The sequence below is a fragment of the Phascolarctos cinereus genome, unplaced genomic scaffold (genome assembly GCF_003287225.1).
Source record: "Phascolarctos cinereus isolate Bilbo 61053 unplaced genomic scaffold, phaCin_HiC Scaffold_2;HRSCAF=192, whole genome shotgun sequence".
Classification (NCBI taxonomy): Eukaryota; Metazoa; Chordata; class Mammalia; order Diprotodontia; family Phascolarctidae; genus Phascolarctos; species Phascolarctos cinereus.
Genome location: NW_027555625.1, coordinates 355,668,343 through 355,695,228, shown reverse-complemented (window position 1 = coordinate 355,695,228; position 26,886 = coordinate 355,668,343). Strand labels below are relative to the sequence as shown.

The window sequence follows — 26,886 nt, the reverse complement described above, 5'->3', positions numbered from 1 at the left end:
GTGGGGTCTGAAAATCCTTTTTCTCTTTGCAGAGTTCTCACTCTGGGTTCCTACATCTGCTCCTCTCAGTTGCTTGACCCTCAATTGCCAAGGGTCAAGTTACTTCCTCCCTCTAGTGACTGTCTCTCTGAATCCATGTTTGTCTGGAATGTGTATCTTTATTCCCCACTGGATGAAAATTCTTCTATAAGTGCAATAGCCCTGCTTCAAAGCTACATGGCAAAAATGCGGAGTAGAGGGAGGAGAGTTAAGTCCCCTTCTATTCACCCTACAGGTATCTCATTCCATTACTGCTCTGAGTTTTGTTTGCCTTGATATCTTCAGGGTTTAGCTTTTGCTATCTAAAGCTTCCACAGGCATGGCTAACCTATTTGCTCGACCAATCAGACTATTTCTTTCCAGACAGAACTAGAGAAGTTTTCCTATCTCATAAAGGGAGCTACATTATGTCACTACGGCACTATAAAAAGAAAAGTCAACAATTAATCATACATAACACCTTTTTGGCCTTGCCCTCCAGGACACTGACTTGGGAACATTAAGGGCCTCTGGTAACCTACTCTGTTTCCCTGGGGTGGGTTTAACTAGCATTTCGCCAAGTTCTAGGTCCATTCTGACTTTGACGTGGAAGGGGCTTGTGGGAAGAGAAAGGAAGGAGCTGCTGGCCAACGCCATCAGGAACAACGATTAAGAGGAGCTATTGGAGCTGGAGGTGGGGTGAAGGTCACCAGTCACAAGTAGGTCAGGGATGCTGAGCTAGGGAGGATGGAGATGATCTGCTCTTGATCTATAGGCCGAGTGAAATCTTTACTGCTAATTAAGCGGGAGGTAGGAAAAAAAAAGCCAATGACACCCTATTCTCTTTCCTTTCTCTCTCCAAGGGGACCACCAAGTGTTTTCTTGTATTGTCTACTCACTTTCACTCCCTGTTTCCATCCATTCCTGCCTGACTGTGTGAAAGGCAATTTGGGCTCCGAATGTTTCAGTCATTTCCTATATGTTTATAGCTACTTCTAAGGCTTTAAACTGTAATAAAATCGTTGGTCAACAGAAACCAAAACTGTTTAATGTATTCTACTCAATGTATAGTCATAGGGATTGGTGTGCAGGGAGGGTGTTTCTCTTTCAAAAACAAGAAACATTTTGTTTAATTGAACTGAACTGGGGGCTAGAGGACAGAGAGAGAGAGAGAGAGAGAGAGAGAGAGAGAGAGAGAGAGAGAGAGAGAGAAAGAGAGAGAGAGAGAGAGAAGAGAGAGAGAGAGTGTGTGTGTGTGTGTGTGTGTGTGTGTGTGTGTGTGTGTGAAGTGGCATTATATTTGCATAAGAACTAGAGAGCCTGAAGCCAAATATAACATGATTCTCCTGGATTCATTTCCTTTATGTGTAGAAGCTTAGAAACCTCCTTGGGGAGGGGGAAAAGTCACATCTTCTTAGCTGAAAGTCATCTGGCAACTGACTGGCTTTCACACACATTTTTAACGAATTCTAATGTCCAAGGGAGAGGAGGTGATCAAGAATGTCACGCAAGCTCAGCAAACTGGCAGTGAAGCCATCAAAAACATTGCTGTGGTTGCTGAAGTGATGCTACCAGAACCGAAATTCACTCATAAGCTCATTTTAAAAATATATATAAAACACCCATATTTTCTGTCACTTCCTAACTGGCATTTTATTGTGTTGTCTGTTTACTTTTCTGTACTATAAATAAAAACATAGGATTTAGAGCTGGAAGAGTCCTTGAAGATCGCTCAGTCTGATCGTTTCTTTTTTACAGATGAAGAAACTGACGTCAGAGATGTGAAGTGACATGTTGAGGGTCGCTCAGCGGCATCAGAGCCAGGATGGAGCTCAGGTTCTCTCACTCCAAGTACAATGTTCTTTCCATTATGCCAGCTAGGCTTGATAGGTCAGTCTTTGTAGAGTCACAGAAGATTGCAGCTGCATTGTACCCTAGGGATCATCTAGTCCACCTTTTCACCCAACAGATGAGAAAACTGAGTGTCAGAGAGAGGAAATAACTTGCTAACAATCACATAAGAAGTAAGGGAGTCAGCATGAAGTGGAAAGAATGATGGACCCAGGTCCATCATTACAGATCAAGGGTTCTTCCTAGAGTCCTATTTCTGACATACAATAATAATGGTATGATACTTTGTATGTATGTTAGCCCCCCAGTCACCTCAAATCCTCTCTGGTTCTCATTTTCCTACCTATAAAGTGAAGGGATTGGACCAAATTATTTCCAAAATATCTTATCTCTTTCTTTTTAAAATTTATTTTTATTCAATTTAATAAACGCCAAATAAAATGAAAATTACCATTAACAATGTACAGCAGGAGAGGGCTGTTTATGAAACTGCAATTTTCTATTATAGAAAACTTGCTTTTCTTCTTCAGTATGTAATAAATTCAACATACTACTTTTAGAGCTGTCCTGTTTATGTTATTTCTTCTGGTTTTCTTCCTTCTCTTCACTCCTAATTTGAGGGTAGAAAGAGAAAGACACCTTCTCCCTCCAACCTTCCCACCACTGCAAAAAAAGAAAAAGAAAAGAAAAACAAAACCCTTTTAAGAAATATGCATAAACAAAACAAATCTCCACATTGGCTTTGTCCAAAACTGTATTTCTCATTCTGCACCTTAAGTCTATCATCCCTCTACTAGAAGGTAGGTAGCATGCCATTGGTCCTCTGGAATCCCTGTTGGTCATCACACTGATTAAAAATCTCAAGTTTTGGGGGCAGCTAGATGGTGCAGTGAATAGAGCATTGGCCCTGGAGTCAGGAGGACCTGAGTTCAAATCTAGCCTCAGACACATGATACTTATTAGCTATTGTGACCCTGGGCAAGTCACTTAACCCCAATTGCTTTACCAATAAATAAATAAGATGTAGCTAAATTTAAAAAAAAATCTCATCTTTCAAAGCTATTTATATTAACAATGGTGTTATTGCATAGATTGTTTTCCTCCTTCTTCTCACTGTATTTTAGATCAGCTCATACAAATCTTTCCAGTTTTCTCTGAACTGTCCCTTTCATTATTATAGCATATATACCATAATTTCAGCCATTCCTCAATTGATGGGTACTCCTTTACTTTCCAGTCCTTTGACACTATAAAAAGAGCTGAATATATATATATATATATATATATATATATATATATATATATATATATATATTCACACAGTATGAAATCAATTCTTTTTATACCTATATCCATATATGAAACATATGAGTCCCTTTCCTATTTCTTTGCTCTCTTTGGGGGTACTTCTTGGTCAAAGGGTATTCACAGCTTAGTGATTTTTGATGAATAGTTCCAAATTGCTTTCTAGAATGGTTGGACCTTTTCTGTTCCTTTTTGTAATATTCCTTTATAATAACTCTTTTACAGGGCAGCTATGTGGCACAGTGACACAAAGGTATGTGACCCCAGGCAAGTCACTTAACCCCAATTGCCTCCAAAAAACATAAGTCCTCTCTTGAACCTTATACTTTTTAGGACAACTCCTTTTTCCAAATCATTTTGTACTTATTTATCTCTGTAAATGTTGTATCTCCTCAGTAGAATATGAGCACCTTGAGCAGAGAGACTGGGTTTTTTTTTTAATAATTTATTTTTTGATTGTCTTTAGACAGCTAGCACATGGAGCAATGTCTTGTACGTCATAAATGCTTAATGGGTGCATGTTGAATGAATGGCTATCCCAATATTAAAAAAAAAAACCTGTCTTCTGGTTTTTTTTTCTTTAGATGAGAAGCTCACTGAGGATAGAAGATATGCCTTCTATGTTTTAATATAAGTCCCAGGGCTCAGTATATGATCACACATTAGGGTTTTGTTTTAGTCTACCCAAATCCAACCTAGCCTTCTTCACTACAGATGAACACACCTTTTCCTTTACTGGGAAGACTGAGGAAATTGATATAAACTTCCTTAATTCCCATCCTCCTCTTCTTCTGAAGCGCTGAATATCCACATCCTTACTTCTCTTTTCTCATAGGAAAAGGTAATCCCACCCCTTTGTTAAGGCTGCCCGATTCCTCCAGGCCATCAATCATCCCTCTTTCAGAGTCTGGTGCCACTCTATCTTTCCAGCCATTACTCCCCTTCACATATTCTACATTCCAGCAAAACTGGACGACTCACCATCTGTTCTTGTCCTGTCCTCTCTGGGCTCTAAGCCTTTGTTTATAAAATTCTCATGCCTGGAATGGGATCCCTTTGCTCATTTCCATCTGTTGAACTCCTTCATTTCATTTAATGCCCTACTTGGATGCCACCTTCAAGAAACTTGGCCACTCCTCCCCTCCCCCCACCTTAAAATCCTCTCCCTCCAATGCAGCTTTTTGGTAGCAATTTTACTGGATTGCTCCTTTGCTGTCATTATATTCTGTGATCCAAGTGTCATAGTAACTTGTGTACCTGTAGTATTCTCTTTCTGGAATTGTAAGCTTTTTGAAGGCAGGCTCTGAGTCATTTAAAAGTTTTGTTCCCCAGTGCTTAGCACAGGAACTTGTGCTTTAAAATGTTTGTTGAATTGAATTGAATTGAATTCAAGACCAAACTCAAGACCTATTTTCTCTGAAGCTTTCCCTGATCCTTCTTCTTCAACTCCTATAGTTCTCTGTTCCAAATAAAAAGCTACTTAATTACGTTTTTGTATTGTTCTCCAGGTGCTTCACGTGGGTCAATCTTGCTTCTCAAATGCTTCATAAGCCCCTGGAAGGTAGGGTCTCAAGTCTTCATTTCACTGCGATACAACAAACATTTATCAAATGCCTATTACACTGGCATGACATGCCACTGGAGGAGATACACAGTTTAACTAAATCCCATACATGCACTTACAGAATTTACAGTTTAGTAAAGGGATCAGACAAAAACAGATAACCATAATTCATGATATTTCATGATAAGAGCATCAGAGGCATTAAGCAAAATTCTGCGTGAAATCTGAGAAGCAAAATTTTTTTTAAATAGAAGATTAGGTGTCATTTGAATTGAGCTTTAAAGGATGGGTAGGAATATGATTATCTTATAGTTAGGAGATCTGTGTTCAAATATCACCTCACATACTTACTGTGTGAGTCTGCCCTCTAAGCCTCAGTTTCTTTATCTGCAAAATGGGGGTGATATTGCATCAGTATTGAAGCACTGAATGTGTCTGTTATTGTTGTATTTATCATCAGTAGGTGAAGAGGTAAAGGGACAATATTCCAGTTACAGAGAACATCCTGAGCAAAAGCACGAAGGCACGAAAGTACGTGATATGCTGGGGGACAGAGAGGAATTCAATCTGACTGGAATATACAATACCTGGGACTTTGCCTTTCTCTAGAGGCAGCATGGTGTAGTGGAAAGAATATTCCACTTGGAGTGCTGAACTTGGTTTCAGACCAGATCCAGGCCTGAATCCTGGCTCTGCCACTTTACATGACCTTGAGCAAGTCTCTGGGTTCTCATTTACATCATCTGTCAAATGAGGGAGTTCGACTGCATGGCCTGTGAGGTCTGTTCCAGCCCTAGCTCTATGACCCTTGTACAGCTCCTAGGACAGAAAAATTCTGTCCGCCATACATTGTTCATGTTTGGCTGGTTTTCCATTGCTTACAGGATGCATAAGCAGAAGAAATTAGTACTTCTGTATCAACATCAAGCATCTTGTATTTTCAGCCTTTTGTAGCTCATGATGTCCTTGTTAATTTTCTAGACAATACACTGGTATTTCTCTCTTCATAGCTAAGCCTCCTGTTCACCCCAGTTACTCTCTTAGGATAGTGGGCTCTTAACATCATAACCTGTCCGAGCTGGAAGGGACCTTAGAGATCTGTGTGCACTCCTAGAGAAAGCCTTTCCTGTTTCCCTTAGTTGCTAGTGCTCTTTCCAATTCTTTGATGTATCCCCCTAGTAGAAGTAAGCTCCTTGAGGATAGGTACTGTTTTTTCATTTTGCTTTCACATCTGTATCATCTCATAAAATGATTTGCACACAGTAGGCACTTAATAAATTCTTGCTCAATTGTTTAATTAGATGGTGGAGGGTAGTGTGAGATGAAGCTGGAAATAAATAGAGGATAGTGCCAGGTTGCAATAGGCCTTCAATACCAGACATAAAAGTTTGACCTAATTCAGGTACAATTACTTACACTGTATGTGACCTTGGGCAAATCACTTCCCCCCTGCACTTCAGGTTCCCAATCTGTTGAATGAAGGAATGGGACTAGGTCCTTTCTAAATCCCTGTCCACTTCCAAATTCTACACTCCCATCTTTGACTTTATAAATTGTATGGGGGGGGGCAGCTAGGTGGCCCAGGAGATAGGGCACCAGCCCTGAAGTCAGCAGGACCTGAGTTCAAATCGAGCCTCAGGCCAAATACTTGCCACCTACTAGCTGTGTGTCCCTGAGCAAGTCACTTAACCTCTACTGCCCTCACCAAAGGAAAAAAAAAATTGTATTTGGCAGGCAGCAGGAAGTCACCAAACACTTTTAAGCAGGGGATACGGCCAATGATATTTTTGTCTTCTGCTCTAAAGGATGGTCTCTTCTATAGTCTCCCAGACTGCAGAGCTCAGCTCAGTAATGACTAGCTGAAAGCTGAAATATGATGAGGAGCAGGAAGGGAAGACACGGTCAAGAAACCAAGCAGATGGGACTTAACACCCACACAATGGACTTCCAAAGATAAGAATCTTTAAAGAATCCTTTAAAGATAAAGGAAGATATGGGAGTTAAACTCTTCCAGGGAAAGAGGACAGGGGTTGAGATAACTGGATTTAGAGCCAGAGGACCTGGGTTCTTCTCCCAGCTTAGCCACTTATTAACTTATTAATTATATTACCTTGGGCAAGTCAATTCCCTTCTCTGGGCCTCAGTTTCCCCTTCTGTAAAAATTGGGGTTTGGACTCCAAGGGTCTCTCTTTGGTCTCCAAGGTCTCTTCAGACTCTTAAACCCTACGACCCTTCTCCCACCAGCGGCCCCACCTTTTCCCCTTGTTACCTTCTTCTCCTCCCCACCCCTCCCTCTTTGCCCCCCTCCCTTTCCCTTTTCCTTCCTTCCCTCCCTGACAGGAATCCAGTCGCCCTTAGCAACAACAGCCAAGGCTTGCCTCCTCCCGCCTCGGCTATTGGCCGAGTCTCGTCCGGAGAGGCGGGGCGAAGAGGGTGTTGTCACTTCCGTTCCCGTCTGGGGTCGGCGAGGGGAGCCGGAGGCAGCAGAGGAAGCTGGGTGGCGGCCATCTTGGATCTCTGAGGAGAGGCGGCAGCGGGCTGCGGAGATCTGAGCGGCGGAGGCAGGCAGGCGGGCGGGGCTGGGGCGGCAAGAGACGGTGGAGGGAGACCGCAGTTCCCCGCCTGAGGCCCCTTCCATGGTCGGCACCTGTGACCCTCCGCAGCCTACCCTTCGTTCCTCTTCCAGGGCGGCTGGTGCCGGGGTGTGGAGGCCCCGGCGCTGAAAGCTGAGGGGAGGAAGAGGAGCAGCAGCGGCCGAAGGAGTGCGAGGTTCGCGGGGGCCCGGGAGAGCCTGGCGGGCGGACCCCGCAGCCTGCCCTCCCCTGTCCGGCCTGGCCCTGCCCTGGTCCGCTGCCGCCGCCGCCGCCGCCTCTGCTCGTGCTGCTCCTCCCTGACTGCCCAGCCCGGGAGCCGGGACGGACCTCAGAGACCCCCTAGCCCAGCCCCGCCGCGCCCTCCACTGCCCTGCCCTGGGCACCGCTCTCCTCCCAGGACTTTCCCACGCCTGAAGCCTCCCCGCCCCTCCAGCTGCACCGGGGCGGGGAGGGGGAGGGGGGTCGGTGTCCGGTCCCAGACTTGGGGGGGTGGGGCAGCGAAAGCAGCATGAAGCCCGGAACCTGCCCCGGGAATCGTTCGGCCGAGCCTGGGATCTAGACCACTGTGCGGGGGGAGGGAGAAGGAAGCCACCCCTCCCCCATGGTGCCCCTTCCGAACCACTACTGAGACTGTCCTGTGGCCACCGGACCGGCGAGCCTTGATTCCCTCTTGTCGTTCCTTGTTTTTCGGGCGTCCTGTTTCTTTTGTTTCTTTTTTCCTTTTTTTCTTTTGTTTTTCCTCTCCATTGTGGGGAAAAAAATTAAAAGTGAATTAAAATGTCCACTAGGACCCCTTTGCCAACGGTCATTGAGCGAGACACTGAAAACGTAAGTAGCCACGGTACGGATTCTCCTATGCAGCAGTTCGTTGGTAGCATGTGTTTTATTCAAACAGTGTCATTGCTTGAGCAATGGGTAAATTTTGACCCCAAATTAATAGCCAGTCTTTTAATATTCACATACCATTCAACAAACACTGGGCGCCTGTTAACGTGCAGCCGCGCGCTTAGCTCACTAGCTGAGAGACCCTGGCCAGTGTACTTGAAAGAGCACTCGATTGCAGAGGACCTGGGCGAAATCCCTACTAGTAACCTTTGTGACCTTGTCTCTTAACCTCCAAGAGACTCAGTTTCCTTTCTGGTAAATTGGATGTAGTATTGGCGGTAGCTACCACACAGGATTGTTAGGAGAAAGTCTCTGTGTAAACCATAAAAGGCCGTATACTATATCAATGAACAGTGAAGATTTTGCTTGGTGGGGCAAATCCTGAGTTGTGCTGTAGACCGCCTTCTTTTGGAGTTTGTGGGGAGGTAAGAGCTACTGTATCCTATCTAAACTTTGAAAATGCACACAATGGGCAGTTGTAAAAGCCCGATTTGATCAAAGAGCAGTTGGTGTGTTTTCTTAAAAATGTTTATTTTCAAACTGGCTCGGGATAGTTAAGTAATACCTACTGATGTTTGGGCAGGGAGAATATATTTTGTTTTGCTTTGGTGGGTGTGTTATTGACTAATAAAGTCTAAAAGTTGCTGTTGGGCTAGTCAGTATAACTTGCTTGGATTGCCTTCTACTGTTCCATTAGGGTATTTTAAGGCATTGCAGTATTGGTTTCTCTAGATTTTCTGGTTTTGGTCATGCATATCTAATGAGACTGTCAGTTAAAGATTTTGTTTTTTAGTACCTAATGAAATAATAAATTGAACAAAATGAGGTACCCTTTATGGCTCATTCTTTAAAAATTTTGAACTGGCAATAATCAGTCTCTTAAAAAATGCTGCCTTTAAGAAATCCTTAAGATCTATTTGTGTGGTGGTAAAAAAAATCGCTAGATTAGAAGACCCTAATTACAAAGAATACACACTCTTAATAAGGAATAGCTTTTGTAACTGTTTTGAGGAGGGGAGGAGAAACAAAAAATTTGGCTTTTATTTTTGTTAAATCAGTTACTGTTCTTTATAATCCTTTTAAAGCAGACTTCCTTAACCTTCCTAGGAACTTTGTAAAGAGTATTTTGATAATTGTATTTAAATATAGTTGGTTTCTTTGGTAGTCCTATGTATTTTATTTTATGCGTTTAAAAAGTATTTATAGGTCTGTAAGTTTCACCAGGCTGCCATAGGAATCTGTGAGATTAAAAGAAAAAGTTAAGAATCCTTGTTTTAAAGTGACAGACCGCCTGTCCCCCGCCAAGCGTTGGGGTAAATCACATCCAAATGAATTGTCTGAATTCATCCAGTTTTAAGTGAAGAACTGATTGAATTGCTAGGTAAAATTCTCTGCTGAAAAATATCTGGTTAAATAATGGCTGGAAGCTAGATGCTGTACTTAAAAGATTTATTAACAGCTAGATTTAGAAGCATTTATTACATGCTTGCTGTATGACAGACACTATGCCAGGTTCTGGGGCTATAAAGACAAATGAAAAAGGCCTTGCCCTCAAAGAACGTATGCTGTATTGGGGAAACTTTGTACACAGGCAAATAAATATATAATATATACAAAGTAAATAGAGGGTTAATTTGATGAATTGATGAGTGGTAGCTGCTGACTTTAGGCAAGGCTTCATATAGATAGATGGTACTTGAATGGAGCATTGAAGGAAGCTAGGAATTCTAAAAGGTAGTGATGAGGAGGGAACTGTCTGCCAAGCTACAAAGGCGGGAGATGATAGAGGAGTAGTAGGACGGTTGGATTGTATAATAGAGTTAGTGAAGATGCAATAAATATTAAAACATGTTAGTGCCAGACCATGAAGGGCTTTAACAGCCAAACAGAGTTTATATTTTAATCTTGGGGTAATAAGGAGCTGTTGGGAGTTTTTGAACAGGGTGGTGACCTGGTCAGACCTGTGTTTTAGTAGTATTACTTGGGCACCTGTGTAGAGGGTGTATTACGATAGGGGAAGTGACTTGAGGCAGGGAGATCAATGAAGAAGGTTGTTGTAGTCCAGATGAAAAAGTGGATGAAGGCCCATACTTGGAATGAAACCAGTATTGAGGGAAGGTGACTGATTTTAAACTACCTTAGGAAAAGTTTCTTTGCTCTAAGTGTTCTTCACACTTATCTACCACAAGGTATCAGATGTCTGAGTTTAATCCTCACACTGCTATTTGTTGGTTAGCCATCTGGTGATTTAATTTCTGGTAAATCTATCTGGTATCTATCTATAATAATGTTGAGTACTTGGTTAATAACAATAGGTTGAAGTTGGTACAATAATTATAAATGGTATGTTTTACTTAAATGCATTAAAAACTACTGAACAATAGAAAAATCTTAAATATTTAATGGATTAAATATTTTTCCTTTGAAGAGCTTTGTCATTGATTTCTGACTGATTTTTTTTCTTGGAATTCTTAGTGGTATGGAGCAAACAAAAGGTTAGTCAGATATTTGACTATTTGGAGTAAGGTCACAAACACAATTCCACACTTCTAAATTGAAGCTAAAAATAGTAATGTAGCAGATCCCTTTTGTAGTCTGAGGCAAAAAAAAAAAGCTCATACCTGGTGTTTCCTACTCAAACATATATTTCAGTTTGTAAATCTGGATGAGGGAAAAAAATTTGTATATTTTTAAAGTTAAGAACAAGTGGTTTAAGCTACAAGAAGTAGTTTCTAGGTTTAACTTTTTGCTCCCTTTACTTTTATTAGGTGCTGCCATGTATATTGCAGTGTATCCTCAGGTGAAACAAAACTAACTCTGCTCTCAAGGAGCTTTCATAGGCCAAGAACCCAGATAACTATAAATACAAGTTATGTTATGTGCACAGGAAAGACCTAGAGTAGTATGGTAAATTCTAGGAAGGTGGAAACTTTTAAGTGGGAAGATCAGGAAAGATTACAAGGAAGAGATAGCTAGCACTTGAGTTGGACCTTGAAGGGAGAAAGTATTTCAGAGATGGTGTATGAAAAGGCTGAGAGATCAGAAGACAATCAGGGCATTGCATGCAGTAAGAAGGGAAAGGTGGGTTGGAGCCAGGTGTGTGGGGTCAGGGAGTTTAAAATTTTTCTGTTGGCAGTAGGTGCACTGAAAATTCTTTCTCTCTCTCCCCCTTCCGCGTCCCCTCCCCTCCGTATTACTTGGAGGACATTATAGGAAGATTACTCTGGCTGATTTTATTCAGGGTGAGAAAATTAGAGAAGCCAGTAAGAAGGCTATTGCGAGGACCAGTCATGGGATTTAGAGCTGGAAGCGACTCAAGTGACCACCTAGGCCAGGGGTTGGCAGGCTGTCATCCAAGGTGGCTTGCTGCCTTTTTTTGTGTTAAAATAAAATACACTTAATTTTACTAAAAAATGTAAAAACCATTCTTAACTCACAGGCCTTACAAAAACAGGGGTGGGGCTGGGCTATACCTCTCACCTGGGCCAGTGATTCTCAGACTTTCTGGCCTTCGGACCCTTGTACATTATTAAAAATTATTAAGGACCTCAAAGAGCTTTTGTTTATGTTTGTTTATAATTACCATATTAGACATTAAAATGTCTTAGTATTAGTGTGAAAATAGTTTTGACCTCGAGGATCCCTTGAAAGGGTCTCAGGGATGGTGGGAGTAGTGGGAGAGGCATGTGCTTGGGATTGGGGGGGGGGTTGAATCACAGTTTGAGAACTGATGCTGGGGTCCAGGGCCCTTATTTAAGAAAACAGATTTGGAGAGGTTAAATGCCTTCAGGGCCGTTCAGGTAAGTAAGTAGTAGGGCTGGGTTTCAAAACTAAGGTCCCTTGATTCCTGAATCAAGGTTGGTTGCACTAGAAGTAGAAAGGAGGGACAAATACAAGAGAGATTTTAGAGTTGGCAACTAATTAGATATTGACTGAAGAGTCAAAGATGACTGAGGTTTTTAGCTTGGGTAACACTAAAGAAGGTGATGGTTGCCATTAACAAGAACAAGAACAAGTTGTAGGAGTAGAGAAGTGACTTTCAGTTTTGGACATGCTGAGTTTGGGCCTTTGAATTTTGATTTATCAGGTGGTAATTTTGAGAGAGTTAGTAATTTAAGAAATTGGTAAATTCTTCCTTTAGGTTTTAAAAGCATCCATTTCTTTGATTTTGAATTACGTATTTTTAGCCTAGAGCATGATTATGTCAATTCTTTATATAGTATATTCATTATATTTCTTACCCCACTGAGAATTGCTATATGTTTCAGCATTGTTCACCTAAACTTGTTTATAGTAACCCTTGTCTTGGCTTGTTCAAGAAAGATTTGAGAGGCCTTACTCCTTGAAGTATATGTCTCAAAGCTACAACTCAAATTCATATTGTTTACGAAAATTCAAGACCTGTTACAAAATGACTGATTCTAAAAATGTTTTACACATATTCTTACTTGAACCTCACAATTCAAATGAGGTGGATACTACAGGTATTATTATCCCTATTTTACAGTTTCAGAAACTGAGGCGTCAGGCACGTAAGTGATTTACCCACAATCACTGCTAGGCAGCATCAGAAGTGGGATTTGAACTCCAGTCTCCTATCATAAACCAAAAATACAGTACTTTAGTATTTCATTATGAGCTCCTTTTTGGCCCCCTATTGTAATTTGAATCTCCGATACTAAACTGATGGGTGTGTAAAAATACAAAAGATTTAGAATTTTAGACTCAACCTTAGAGATTATTTAGTCCAACCTCCTCATTTAACAAATGAAGACACCGAGTTCTAGGCACTTGCCTAAGTCATGTGCCAAATCAGTGATTGTTCAAACTCATACATAACCTAAGTCTTTAAGGGCTTTTTCAGCTACCCTAGTTTGCTTTTCAAATGATTTATTAACATAGGAAGGCTTATTTACATTAATAAAATCAGATATAAAACAGTTTTTAAAAGCAGATATTATTGAAAGGCTGTGGGGGAATGGGTTTCAGTACTAGATCAAATTCAAAACTCGAGTTTTGAATTTTAGACAGCGCTTTATTACTGACTTGTTTTTGAGACTCTGGAAAACTTAAATAGACACATTTTTAAAAAAAAATCAACCCAAAGATTACTACACAGATCTGTTATTTATAAAAGTGACAGAAAATAAGCTTCTTGCAAAAGATTTAATCCTGATGGATATGGGGAGAAAATAGGAGTTCCTGTAAATAATGTACTTTGCCACCAGAAGTCACCAGTTTCTTCTGTCTGTAAAATGGGTAAAATAATACTTAAAATCTAAATACCTTCAAGGATTATAAAAATGAATTCCGTGGCTAGATAGAGTCAATATAACAAATAATTTCATAGGACTACTCTTGGTGGGTTTTAAATTTTTTAATTTAATTTTTTCAATAAAACTTTTCTCTCTCATTGGAGGGGAAAAAGGGCAAAACTCTTATAACAAATATTCAGAATGAAGCAAAATTAAATCATATTGGCCATGTCCAAAAAATAATATTTGTCATCCTGCATCCTGAGTCCATCACTTCTCATTCAGAAGGTAAGTAGCATGCTTATTCATTAAGGAGTATTCTTAATGCAGAGTACTGGGTATAGTAAATATTCAACAAATACTTGGTCAGTAAACCCTTATTGAGCCCCTACCACGTGCCAGGCACTGTACTAAACAATGGGGTTACAGGGAGAAAAGCAAATACTCTCAAAGAACTCACAATATAATGGGGGAGACAGTATGCAATCAGCTATGTACAAACAAGCTACATACAGGTTAAATAGGAAATAATCAACAGAGGGAAGAGTCTGGAACTAAGAGAGATTGGGAAAGGCTTTGTGTGAGATTTTAGCTGAGACTGGAAGGAAGCCAGAAGGTAGAGCATTCCCTGTATGAAGGTGAGCCAATGTGAGGAGGTATCTAAGGAGGCCAGTATCACTGGATTGAAGAGTATGTGGAGAGTGTAAGGTGGAACACTAGAAAGGCCTGGAGGGAGGCTAGGTTATGAAGAGCTTAAATATTAACTAATACAGTTTTTATCATAACTTCCCACAATTTTGGCACTCCATACTTTAATGGAAAACTATACTCTTTTAAAAGTTTTATCATGCTTAAAACAGTGATTTTAAACTAGGTTACTTTGGAAATCCTAGTTTCGCTACCAGCACCTTGTAAGAATAAGTTTCCATAGTGAGCATGCTTAAAAGTTCATTTACTTCATACTTTCTGGCAAAACCCTGAGAAGAAACCAGGTTTTGAGATTCTAGAACATAAGTTCTGGAAGGATTCCACCACACCAAAGTTTGAAACCTTTCTTTCCCCTCAGTCATACCTCCTTCCAAACATATCTTCCTGGAAGTGCCTGGGAATCAGAGCACTAAATGAGAATACCAGATATATTTGATGTGTGTGTGTGACAGAAAAGCAATGTGGTATAGGAAAAAGATTTGAATCTTTGCTTTCTATTACCATCGGAGTTACTTTGGGAAAGTCACTTCCCTTTTCTAGTCCTCATTTCCTCCTTTGTAATGAGGAAGTTGGACTAGATTATCTCCAAAATTCCATCCCTCCGAACTCTGTGATCCTGTAGTTTCATCACCAGCAGCAGCTTGTTTCTGGAACAGGATCAGTGATTTTAGATAATAGCCAGGAAAGCTTATCCTTGTTGCAAGAACTAGGAGAAGAGCAAGGCAGAAATTTCCTTGTTTTACCTTTACATAGGTAGCTATTTGAATATTCTTAAGTGAATAAGAGAATCTTTCCAGGATATCTTAAAAGCTCCTTTGTGTAGGGATAGTAAGCATTCTAAATAAATCTTTGAATCTCCAGCAACATTTGAAGTAGTTTGCATGAAGAATATGTGCTTCAAGTTTTTTTCCCCTTAATAATAGTAATTGATTCATAGGATTATGAGATTATAGACTCTAGAACTAGAAGATACCTTAGAGATCTTCTCATACAGAGTACTCATTTTATAGAGTAGTATGCTGATACCCAATGAGATTGTGAAGATCACATGGGTAATAGAGTACATATTTACTCACTGGTCCTCTGATTCCAAATCAAAACCCAAATCTGTAGGGTTTTTTTTTCCCTCTGCTTTGCATTAAAGCATCAGCCTGAGGACAGAGTAGAGTAAGGGCTAGTACAATAGAAAATTTTTCCAATTTTTTGAAGCTATTTTATAGACTCCAAGCCTACAACTTTGGCTTCATGAGTACTATACTTCAACTGAGGTGTACTGATGGCTTGTCACAAAGGATTCTAAGTGAAATTTCTTCAAATTTATAGATGTTAAATTTGAAATTATGAACCATGTATTTTAAAATACAGGGTTCTTTCCCCCCTTAAGTCCTCTGTTCTGTAGTTCCGTGTTCTCTTTTTTAAAAATTAATTTATTTTTGATTTATCAACAATCATTTCCATAATCTTTTGAGTTTGAAATTTTTGTCCTCCTCCCTCCTCATCTCCCTCCCCAAAATGGCTCACAATCTGACGTAGGCTAAACATGGTATGTAGTTTTAAAACCATGGAACAGTAAGTGTTTTCCAGAGATCAGCAAGTCTAGCCCTCTGCCTCTAACTAAAACTTTTAGACAAAATAATACTTTAAATCTCAGGCAGCTTCCGGAATCTGATACAATTAAAAGCCTTACTCCTTATGTACCTGTTTCCCTTCCCCCTCAACTCTCTTATCTTGGGCCTTTTAGTGGTAGGCAAGTCTTATCTAGTTTATACCGAGTGGGATTAAAGAGGTTGCTGGCTTTTTGCATAAGACTTCAAAAAAAGATTATCCATATAGTCGAATGTTTCAAGAATCTGTGATTTCCTTAGTGTGCAAACCCCTCCATCTATGTAGATGGCTTAGATAAATAAGTCTTAGGTAGCTAAATCTGAGAGGTTATAGAGTTATTAAATGTTAGGCCTCTGATGCAGGGTAAGGACTCACTATTTAACAGGAACTGATGGGGAAAATAGACAGCAGTCTGGTAGAAATTAGGCTTAGAACCATAGCTCACACCATGTACTAAGATAAGCTCCAAATGGATGTGCAGCTTAGATATAAAAAGTCACATCATAAACAGATTAGAGGAGCAGGAAAGAAATTACCTTTCAGATCTGTGGATAAGGGAAGAGTTCATGACTAACCAAGTGATAGGATCACACAAGATAAAATGAACAATTTTGATTATCTAAAAAAATTTTTTCACAAATCTTACGTAAAAATTAGAAGGAAACAGGTAATGGGGGGGGAGGTCTCATATCCAAGATAAATAAGGGACTGATTCAAAATTATAAGACAAAGAGTCATTGTCCAATAGATTAATGGTCAAAGGATGTGAATAGGCAGTTTTTTAAGGAAGAAATCCAAGCTATCAACATTCATAAGGAAAAAAATACCCTAAATCAGTAATAGAAAAAGACAAAGGAACTTTAAAGTTCTTATTCATACCTATCAGACTGGCAGAAATGACAAATTAGAAGATTATTGGAGGAGCTATGGGGAAAACAAATGCACTCATTTGAAGCTCTGAATCAGTCCCTATATTCTGGAAAGCAGTTTGATGATATGCTCAGAAAGTTACCAAACTGAACATACCCTTTGACCCTGTAGCAATACCATTACTAGATCTAAACCCAAAAGAAATCAGAGAAGAATCTAGATGTACAAAAATATTTATAGCTCTTTTTGTGGTAGCCAAAAATTGGAAACTAAGAGGCTGTCCTACTGGGGAATGACTAATCAAATTGTGGTATGTAATGAAATATGATTGTACCATAAGAAGTGATGAAATGGACAGTTTCAGAAGAAGCTGGGAAGACCTCTGAACAGAGCATACCAAGGAAAGCTAAGAACAATTTATGTTGTGATAACAGCATTGTAGAAGAAAAACAACTTTACAAGACTTTAGAACTTTGACCAATGCAATTAGAAACCATGAGACTAAAAGAACAAGGATAAAACATGCAACTTATTTTCTTATAGAGGGATGATGAACTTAAAATCCAGAAAGAGGCACACATATTTAGACATGGCTAATGTGGATATTTGTTTTGCTGGATTATGTAGGTATGTATTGAGGGATTTTGTGAATTGAAGAAAACTGGTTTGACTGGTATATCCTCAGACCCCCAGGATGCATGGAAGACTTGGAGATTGGGCATTGCCCCCTCCCCCAGCCTCTTGCTGGATGGCACAGTTAAAAGTTAAGTTTCTTTCATCCCTATTACTTATTCCTCCCTCTTTATTGGGCAGTTTGGAAAGTACTCTTATTTTATTGGTCTTGTTTATACTAATATCTTTCCCTATTGATGATAGGGCAATCTCCAATTAATGCTATATTGTTTCTTTGTCTAAAAGTCTATTAAAGTTTGAGCCCTAAGGGTCTCTGGACCTTTTACCAGAGTATAGATAACCTTTGCATTGCCAGGTGCACGTCTCAAACACCTCCCCCCCTTGGATTTTAGGCAAAGGACTCCGAACACTGAGACAGTTGGATCTGTTTTCCTCCTGCTCTTTTGAGTATAGAGTTTTGTTAACTGCTGTCTGGCTCTGTTGTTCTTCATCCAAACTATATTGCACCTGCAGATTTTTAAATAATTTGCTTATTTGAGGGGGAGGGGTTAAAGACAATGACAAATTGATCGAAATTACTTGAAAATTTTTGAATTTGTAGTAGACCTAGTTGATACAATTCTTTGACTTCCTCCAGCAACATAGGAGTTAGAGCAGAGAAGTGATAGGAGATGGGATGGTGGGAGGAGGGACTAATTAAGTGTTTGAAGAAAGGAAAGGAAGCCTCGACTTGAGGGATGGAGACTGGAAGAATAATCCCATCCAAAAAGCACCTATTAAGTATCTGTTATTTGCAAAGTGTTGTCCTAAGCACTGAGTATGCAAAGGCAAAACTAAACAAATTTCTGTTTCCAAGAGTCTTATATTCAGATTGTATGTGTTTGGGGGGAGGGGGAAGGCTAGAGACCATTATGAGGACAAAAAGATTGAGCAGAAGTGAGACATAGAAACAGATGAAAGGTTTGGAAATTGTGGTCAAAAAAGAGGAATTTCATACTCCAAGATCATAGGGGTGGCAGTGAAATCCATGAGCAGTCCTATGGATAACATAGTTGAAGATCAGGTCACCTGAGAGTTCTGGTTGACCTGGGGAACCAGAGTCATTGAGAGGACAATTAGAATGTATATTCAATCTTCAAAAATGAGGAAGAAGGGTTTGGTTGTAAAAATTGTAAATCAGGCACTAAATTCCTTAAGAAAGGGAATCGAGTATATTTTCACCAAAAATATCTGGATAGAGTGATAGAGAGATTGATTAGAATGATTGATTGGAATAAATCTCAAAAGAGTAGAGATTGAATGATAATGATGCAGAAGGGTTTGGAAATAGCATTGGAGAGAGGAAAAGAATATATTTATTCTTTTCTGCCCAGTGTATTCCAGCTTATGATAGGGAGAGTAGCCTGCTCTGAAGAAATCCAGGTTACTTTGATGTGATGGAATTTGGAAATAGTGTGAGATCAAACATGGGTGCAGTGCAAAGGCAATATGAAGGATAGGATTGAAATTATTTTCTTAAGGGAGATAATAAATTTAAAATCTAGAATGAGAAACACATATTTAGACATTCCTAATGTGGATATTGTTTTGCTGGATTATGTAGGTTGTGTTTTGAGGGATTTTGTGAATTGAAGAAAACTGGTTTGACTTACATAAACCAGACCCCCAGGATACATGGGAGACTTGGAGATTGGGCATAAATATTGACTAGTAGAGAGAGAGGTAGAGAATTTTAGCATTGGCAGATGGTGGTCTTGAATTGCAGGGGCAAGAAGAAGAAACAGTTATCAGGGGAAAGAACCAGTTGATCTGGGCAGTCACTCTCTGTAGGGTTCTGTGATAATTAAACTCTGTGGTGTCACTTTCTATGGTCTATTACCCCAAATACTGGGGAAACTTCTTCATGAAGGGTAGATGTAGCAGGTGGAGGTACCAGGAACTTTTGGTCAGGCATCTGTATCAATAAATAACTGGTAATTAGGTCTCTTGGGATAGACTGAATTCACACTCAGTACCAGCTCTATAGCATTATTCCAAGATCGAAGGGTTACAATTTTTAGAAGGTACCCCAAATGTTGAGCAGACAGCTAACTCCTGATCTCTTGACTCTCTGGAAATATAGGACCTTTAGTACTTTTGGGATCCTGAGACTGGGGAGTTTTATAGATATAAAAAATTTTCCAGTTGTGTATATCTGAGCTTCTAAGTTGCTGGCTACCTTAATTTAAAGAATTAATAGGGGCAGCTAGGTAGTGAAGTAGATAGAGCTCCGGCCTTGGAGTCAGAAGGACTTGTGTTCAAATCCAGCCTGAGACACTTGAAACTTACTAGCTGTGTGACCCTGGGCAAGTCACTTAACTCCGATTGCCTCACCAAAAAGCAAAAAAAAAAAAATACAAGAATTAATCAGGACCCAAAGAATCATCCTAATGCATGTATGTCTCAGGTCCAGGTCATTCCTTTCCTCCAAAAAACTGAACACTAATGGCTTCCTATAAGTATGTGGAATAAAATGCAAACTTCTTTACTTGTCATTCGAGACTTCATGATTTGGTTGCAGCTTACCCTGATTATTCCTCTTCAGCCACTCAAACCAAACTGGACTATTTATTTTGGGAACATCCCAAACTCTCCTGTAACCAGGTAGTGCAGTGGCTTGGAGTCAGGAAGACCTTAGTTCAAGTGTGACCTCAGAAACTTACTAGCTACTAGCTGTGTGTTATGAGATCCTGGGCAAATTATTTAACCTCTATCTACCTCAGTTACTTCATCTGTAAAATGAGGATAATAATAGCTTCTACCTTGCAGAGTTATGAGAATCAAATGAAATAATATTTGTAAAGCCTTTAGCACGGTGCCTGGCCGTAGTAGGCACTTAATAAATGCTTGTTCTTTTCCTTACCCCCATGTGTTTTCTCATGATACTCATTCAAAGTATTTCTTTTGTAAAACTCTTTGCCCCTATCATTGCATTTGTACTCATCCTTTAAGATGTAGCATAAATGCAGTTTCTTCTATTTAACATTTCCTGAGATTTTCTTGGCTACCCCACCTCCCCCAAAGTATAAAAGTTGGAAGGTACCTCAGTGGCCATCTGTCTAGTCTGATCCATGCCCAAAAGACTGCCCCATCCCCCTTCTACTCTCTAGTACAACTTATCTGACAAGAGAGTCACTCATAGCCTCTGTTTGAAGACTTCTAATGAGGAGGAACTACCTCCTAAAGCTGCCCATTCTACTTATAGATAGCATTGATTGTTAAGGGGCAGCTAGGTTGCGCAGTGAGTAGTGTCTGGCCTGGAGTCAGGAAGTTGTTGTTCAGTCTGACTCTTTGTGACTCCTTTTTGGGGGTTTTCTTGGCAAAGATACTGTGGTAGTTTGCCATTTCCTTCTCCAGCTTATTTTACAAATGAGGAAACTGAGGAACAATGTATTAAATGACTTATCCAGGATCACACAGCTGGTAAGTGTCTGAGGCAAGATTTGAATTCAGGAAGATGAGTCTTCCGGACTCCAGGCCCAGAACTCTTTTATCTACTGCATCACCTTCCAAACTTCTTTACCTGTCATTCAAGACTTCGTGATTTAGTTGTAGTTTCACACTGATTATTGCTCAAATTCCTGATTAACCTCTTAAACCAAACTGGAGTATTAATTTTGAAAAATCCCAAACTCTCCTGTAACCAGGTGGTGCAGTGGCTAGAGTGCTGGGCCTAGAATCAGGAATACTTGGTTTTAAATTTGACCTCAGATACTTACTAGTTAGGTGACCCTGGGCAAATTACTTAATGCTGTTTGCCTCACTTTCTTCATCTGTAAAATGAGCCAGAGAATGACATGACATACCATTCCAGTAGTTTTTGCAAAGAAAACCCACCCAAAAAGGAGCCACGAAGAGTCGGATGTGACTAGAAGGAAAAAAACAAAATTAATTGTTAAATTTTTCTTGGCCTCAAGCCTAACTTTGCTTCACTGCAACTTCTACCCACTGCCGGTTTTCCCTGCTGGAGTCAGCACTTATTAGTGTGCTTAATAAATGTTGATTGTTTGACTACCTGAAAAATAACAGGTCTTAACCTTCTTTTCTTCTATCCCCATCTTCTCCAGGTAAATATTCCCGCTTCTTTCAGTTGCTGCCAGTATGACATGGACTGAGGGGCATTCACCCTTTCTAGTCTTCTTGGTGAAGACTTCTGTTGAATGTTTTCTAGCTTACCAGTATTCTTCCTAAAATTGATGCCCAAACTTTATGGCTTTCCATGATATTTTCCCCTCTCTTTTGATATTTTTTCACCTTAACACGTATTACAATGAATTTATGTCCTTGTCTTACATTCTCTTGTAGAATTGTAAACTCCTTGAGGTCATGTACTGGATTATGTCTGAAAATCTTTGTGTCCTTCACAGAACTCTGCATATAATAGATTTTCAATGTTAATATTTCTTGAATGAATGTCTCTTGTCATTAACTTTTCCTTAACACCTATGTATAGTTTAATCTTTGAGAAAATTTTGAGTATCTTCCACTTTAAAAAGAATTGATTCCATCTTATTTTCAGTTGGGCTACTTGCCAGATAGGTCTCCTGAAGCCATAGTGTATATTAATGTTAATTTAAGAGGAAGTTTAAATATTGCCACAATTTTGAATTAAATGCACTGACTTTTACTTTGGGGTTGTTTTTTTTTTTTGTTGGACAGTGGGGTTCAGTGACTTGCCCAGGGTCACACAGCTAGTAAGTGTTATGTGTCTGAGGCTGGATTTGAACTCAGGTCCTCCTGAATCCGGGGCCAGTGCTCTATCCACTGTGCCATCTAGCTGCCCCTTTGGTTTTCTACTATGTTAAAGAGAAGTTGACTTGGTGACTCTGAGCCAGAAGACCTGACCTCAAGCCCTACCTTTCACAGACTGATTGTGTGATCCTAGGCTAGTCACTTAACCTAAGTGTGTTAGCCGACTCTGTAAGAGAGTAAATTGAAAAGCTGCTAATAGTCATTAGTAAGGGGTGTTTCTTCATTGAGAGTTCTCTATATGAGTGCAATCACAGGTCTAGTCCCTGTTTCTCATCCCTGTCTACTTTGTGTCTAAAATACTGGAGTATTGTGAGATTATTTTGCTTCAGGAAAGGAGAATGCAAAATGGCAAATAGAGAGTTGATGTCTAAGATAAGTAATGAGTTGCTTTTGATGAATCCAAGCCACCTGGCTCATATGAACTACCTCCCTAGGATATTGAAAGAATTGGCAATTGAGATTGTTGAGTCAGTGATATTTGAAAGATTATGTATGTAAAGTGCTGTATACATTTTTTTATTCCATAATTTTATTATGGAGTCTGGAAAAGTTCTGTAATATTGTACCTCTTCAAACTGCCCTCCCCCCATGTCAGTTACTATATGGATTTTTTAAAAAAGGAAGTAAATAAATTATTTTTAAAAAGGGAGATGACTAAACCATAAAAAAAAAAGGGAAGAAAATGGAACCTGTAAACTAAAGTGCCGTGAGCTTGACTTGCTCTTTGCAAAATTTCCAAAATGTGTCATTAAAGGTTGATGATTAGGGAATGCCTGGGAAAGGAACTGCTGATAACAAAGATTCAGTATACTTTCATTAAGAATCCGAATTGTCCTGAAGACGTTGGAGTGACTGTGGAAGCAGAATAGTTCAGATCTTTCACAACTACTTCAAGAAGGATGAAAAAATATCTTCACACTAAGTAATGATCAAGAAATCCAAGGAGAAGCTATAATTTTTGCATTTTGCTAGCTTCTGTTTGCACAAAGAGATGGCCAAAGAACTGTTGTCCTAAGAAAAGGGGTCCAGAGAGAAAAGTGTAGTCCCAGGAGTGCAGTTCATGGAAGCCTTCCAGTTTAGGGACTAAGGGCAAGCCAGGGAAGCCTAGTACCTGAAAGTGCGGCTATCAGGGCATGGGGACCCAGATTCAAGGTCTGGCCAAGGATACCTGGACCGTGTAGCTGAGCTGTCACTCTGACTCCGAACCTGGGCTCGAGACCTTAGGGACTCAAACGAGGAGGGTAAGAATCAGGGTTCACACTGGATCAGATTGATAATGTTTTATATGCCTTCTTCTGTGTGCCAGGCACTATGGTAAATGCTTTACAAATGTTATCTCATTTGATCCTCACAACGACTCTGTAAGGGAGGTGCCATCATCTCCACTTTGGAGTTGAGGAATCGGAGGCTAACAGGTGAAGTGACTTGCCCACCGTCATATAGTTGGTAAGTGCCTGAAGCTGGATTCGAACCCATGTCTTTCTGACTCAAGGCCTAGGTTTCTATCTACTGCTTCATCACTTGCGTGCTAGACTGACCCAGTGTGGTGTGCTGTTGCTATTCCTGAAGTCCTTGAAGGATAGTGTTCATTAGCACACCCTTAAGAATGTAGCACACGACCGAACATGACCCAACCACTTTTTCTAGGAGTACACAGTCTGGTCCTAACACAAAATCCCATTTCAGGAAGTAAGGCTAGAAAAATGAATGAAGAAAAGGAAAAAAATACTTAATTGGAGTAGGAGGAAGTGTCATGGAGCCAGGGACACCCAAGACACAAATGGAGAAAAAAATAATTCCACATCATCTACCAGCGAAGCCTCAAAGAAAAGAAACTTACAGATTTGCCACGAACTCTGCTATAATTCCCAGAAAAAGTGAAGGAAGAATTGAAAAATTATGTCAGTAAATAAGCATGTTTTAAGTGCCAATTTTGTACCAGATACCATGTTAAGTGCTGGGGATACAAAGAAAAGTGAAAGTCTCTGCTCTCAAAGAGCTCTCAATTTAATGGAGGAGGCAGTATTTTTTGTTTGTTTGTTTTGTTTTTGGCTGGGCAGTGGGGTTAAGTGACTTGCCCAGGGTCACACAGCTATTAAGTGTTATAAATCTGAGGCCTGAATTTGAACTCAGGTCCTCCTGAATCTAGGGCTGGTGTTCTATCCACTGCACCACCTAGCTGCCCCTGGAGGAGACAGTATTCAAACAACTATGTGCAAACTCTGTACAAGATGATCAGTGGAGGGAAGGCACTAGTATTAAGGGGGATCAGAAACTTTTTTCTGAAGGTGGAATTTTAGCTGGGACTTGAAGCCGGGAAAGCCATGAGGTAGAGATGAGGAGGAAGAGTATTCCATGCATTAGGGACAGCCAGTGAAAATACCCAAGTCGAGACTTACTGGATTGTATAGTATATTGCAGGGTGGGGAGGTGTAAGGTTTAAGAAGACTGGAAAGCTAAAGGGAGGCAAGTTATGAAGTCTTTGAATGCCAGGGAATTTTATATTTGATCCTGAACATGAGGAAGAGCCACAGGAGTTTATTGAGTAAGGGGATGATACGGTCATACCTGCTTTTTAGGAAGATCACTTTGACAGCTGAGTAGAGAATGGCCTGGAATGGGGAAAGAGTTGAGGCATAGAGACTCACCAGCAGGCTATTGAGACAGTCTGGTACTGAGATGCAATATCAGGAGGGAAGGGAACATGTGCAAGAAATATTATGATGATATTGGCAGGCCTTGGCAACAGATTGGAAAAAGAGGAATAAGAGAATGAGGAGTTGAAGATGACACTGAGAAAATGTTGGTACTTTGGATAGCAGTAGGCAAGTTAAGAGAGGAGAGTTTGGTAGGAAAAAGATAGAGTTCAGTTTTGGATATGGTGAATTTAATATGTCTACAGAACATTCAGTTCAAAAAGTCTAATAATAACAAGTTAGAGAGGAAAATCTGGAGGATAAGAGTGGTTAGGGCTGGATGTGTAGATGTGAGAATCATCAGCATAGAGATGTTGATTGAATTCATGGAAGCTTATGAAATCAACAGGTGATCTCAAGTATAAAGAGAGAAGAGGGCCCGGGATATATAATGGAACAATGGCTGACCTCAACTCTAACCATTTTATGAGGATTAGAGAGAGGGCAGTGTCTCTTAGCACTGCCTTGTCCCTGTCATTGGCAGTTGATATGGGTGGGGATGGCAGATACCTTCTTGACAAGGATTACTCCCAGCTATACAAAGAATTGAGTGTTAAATTTTCAGTGTGAGCATTTACACCTCAGAAAACACTACAAATCAGGGCTTGATTTATCGTTTTGTTGGTTCCCTGTAGACATAAATTGATGGAAACAATGTTAAGTATGCCATATGCACGTTTATTTCTGAGAGTTGATTGTTAAATATTTACCAGACCGTTCATGGTTTATTCCTCTCTATTAAAGCATCAAATGAGGCTGTTAGTCTGGGGAGTCGGAGGGGACACTGCTAAGATCCTTACTAGCTTGAATTCATACTCAGTGCATGCCAGCATGAATCTGCTGAACCATGGTAGAATTGGACTGCATGATGTGTGTATAAATGCGATGCTTTTCCCCTTTAGAGTAATTGAGAGTCATGCCTGTTTATTTTTCTAGGAAAAACTAAGCAAATTCAAACTTTAGATGACCTTGAATCTTAAAACTAATTGTATTCTCTAAAATTGAAGAGTAAATTTTTTTTACCTAAAATTGAGTGTTATTTGTGTGCCCCACTCTTCAGAAAACGTGATGTATGAAAGGCTGAATTTACAGAATAAATGGGGATATGAAGTAACCAAAAAACAGCCCCTGTTCTCAAGGAACTTGTATTCTGATGGGGATAGACAGCACACAAACAACTGTGGACGAACAATTAGAGAAAATCAATAGAGGGAATATAGGGAGACGGTTCTAATGTTAAAGGACGTATCAAGAAGGCTTCTTGTAGAAGGGAGGGTTTTAGTTGTGACTTGAAGCCAGGAAGTACAGATGGGGAGGGGGAGAATTGCAGATATGAGGAATAGATAGCTAGTGAAAATTCCCTGAGTCTGGAGATATGGAGTGTCTTGTGTGAAGAATAGCCAGGAGGCCAGTATCACTGTATCAGAGTATGTGGGTTAAGCATGTGAATAAGGTATAAAAAGATTAGAAAGGTAGAAAGAGATCAAGTTATGAAGGGCTATGAATGTTTGAGGATTTTATATAGTTTTAAGCTTAAAATTGGAAGTGATATGGAGCCAGTGGAATTTCTTGGATAAGGAGGAGAAATAAGGATGGATTGGAATCCATGGGGAATGGATTGGATTAGGCAGAGACTCTAGGCCAGAGAGACCAACCAGAAAATCAAGTGTGTAGCAAAAGTTGAGCAGAAACCTGAGAAATACAGGAGTAAGGAGGGTTTGCTTCTGTTTAGGAGATCAGAGGAGGAAGTGTACTTGAGCTGGACTTTTAAGATGCGTTTCAGTAGGTCTAAATATGATAAGAGGCGGAGAATATGTTAGTCACTATTAGGTTTATTTTGGACCATGAATGAAAAATAGGTAGAGCAGGAGAGATTTTCCTAAAGAAGAGAAAAGGCACTTAAAAGTGTCTCCTACATGATTGTCCAGGAAAGTGGTGGTAGAGCTAAAGGGATGAGACTAGTTATGTGAGACAAAATCTGGGCCGCTGACTAGTGCTATTGATCCAGGACAACTTAGAGAGGAAAAGAGTTTAGAAAATGGTGTGTATATATATATATAGCCTTGGAGGAGGTGGTCAGGAGAGATAAAGTGTATAGATGCTATTTAGCC

General features: G+C 40.0%; 2 protein-coding genes across 7 annotated transcripts in view; one reads left to right on the top strand and one right to left on the bottom strand.

Annotated features, from left to right (window-relative positions):
• Positions 1 to 1,692: 1,692 nt before the first annotated feature.
• Positions 1,693 to 7,935, bottom strand: LOC144455706 (uncharacterized). Its single transcript, XM_078149189.1, has 4 exons — positions 7,925 to 7,935; positions 6,849 to 7,812; positions 4,663 to 4,759; positions 1,693 to 2,532 (listed from the first exon to the last, which is right to left on the bottom strand). The coding sequence occupies exons 1-2, from the start codon at positions 7,933 to 7,935 to the stop codon at positions 6,879 to 6,881; spliced, it is 945 nt and encodes a 314-aa protein (XP_078005315.1). The 3' UTR covers positions 1,693 to 2,532; positions 4,663 to 4,759; positions 6,849 to 6,878.
• The window catches only part of MARK3 (microtubule affinity regulating kinase 3), a 128,362-nt gene continuing 109,198 nt past the window's right edge, over positions 7,723 to 26,886 (top strand). For 5 of the 6 annotated variants that reach the window (XM_078150395.1, XM_020971218.2, XM_020971216.2 and 2 more), the window contains exons 1-2: positions 7,723 to 8,160; positions 17,283 to 17,418. In XM_078150395.1, coding sequence (XP_078006521.1) covers positions 17,350 to 17,418 — 69 coding nt within the window. In that variant the 5' untranslated portion in view covers positions 7,723 to 8,160; positions 17,283 to 17,349. The remainder of the gene's footprint in view (positions 8,161 to 17,282; positions 17,419 to 26,886) is intronic. The other variant, XM_020971220.2, reaches the window with a different exon arrangement.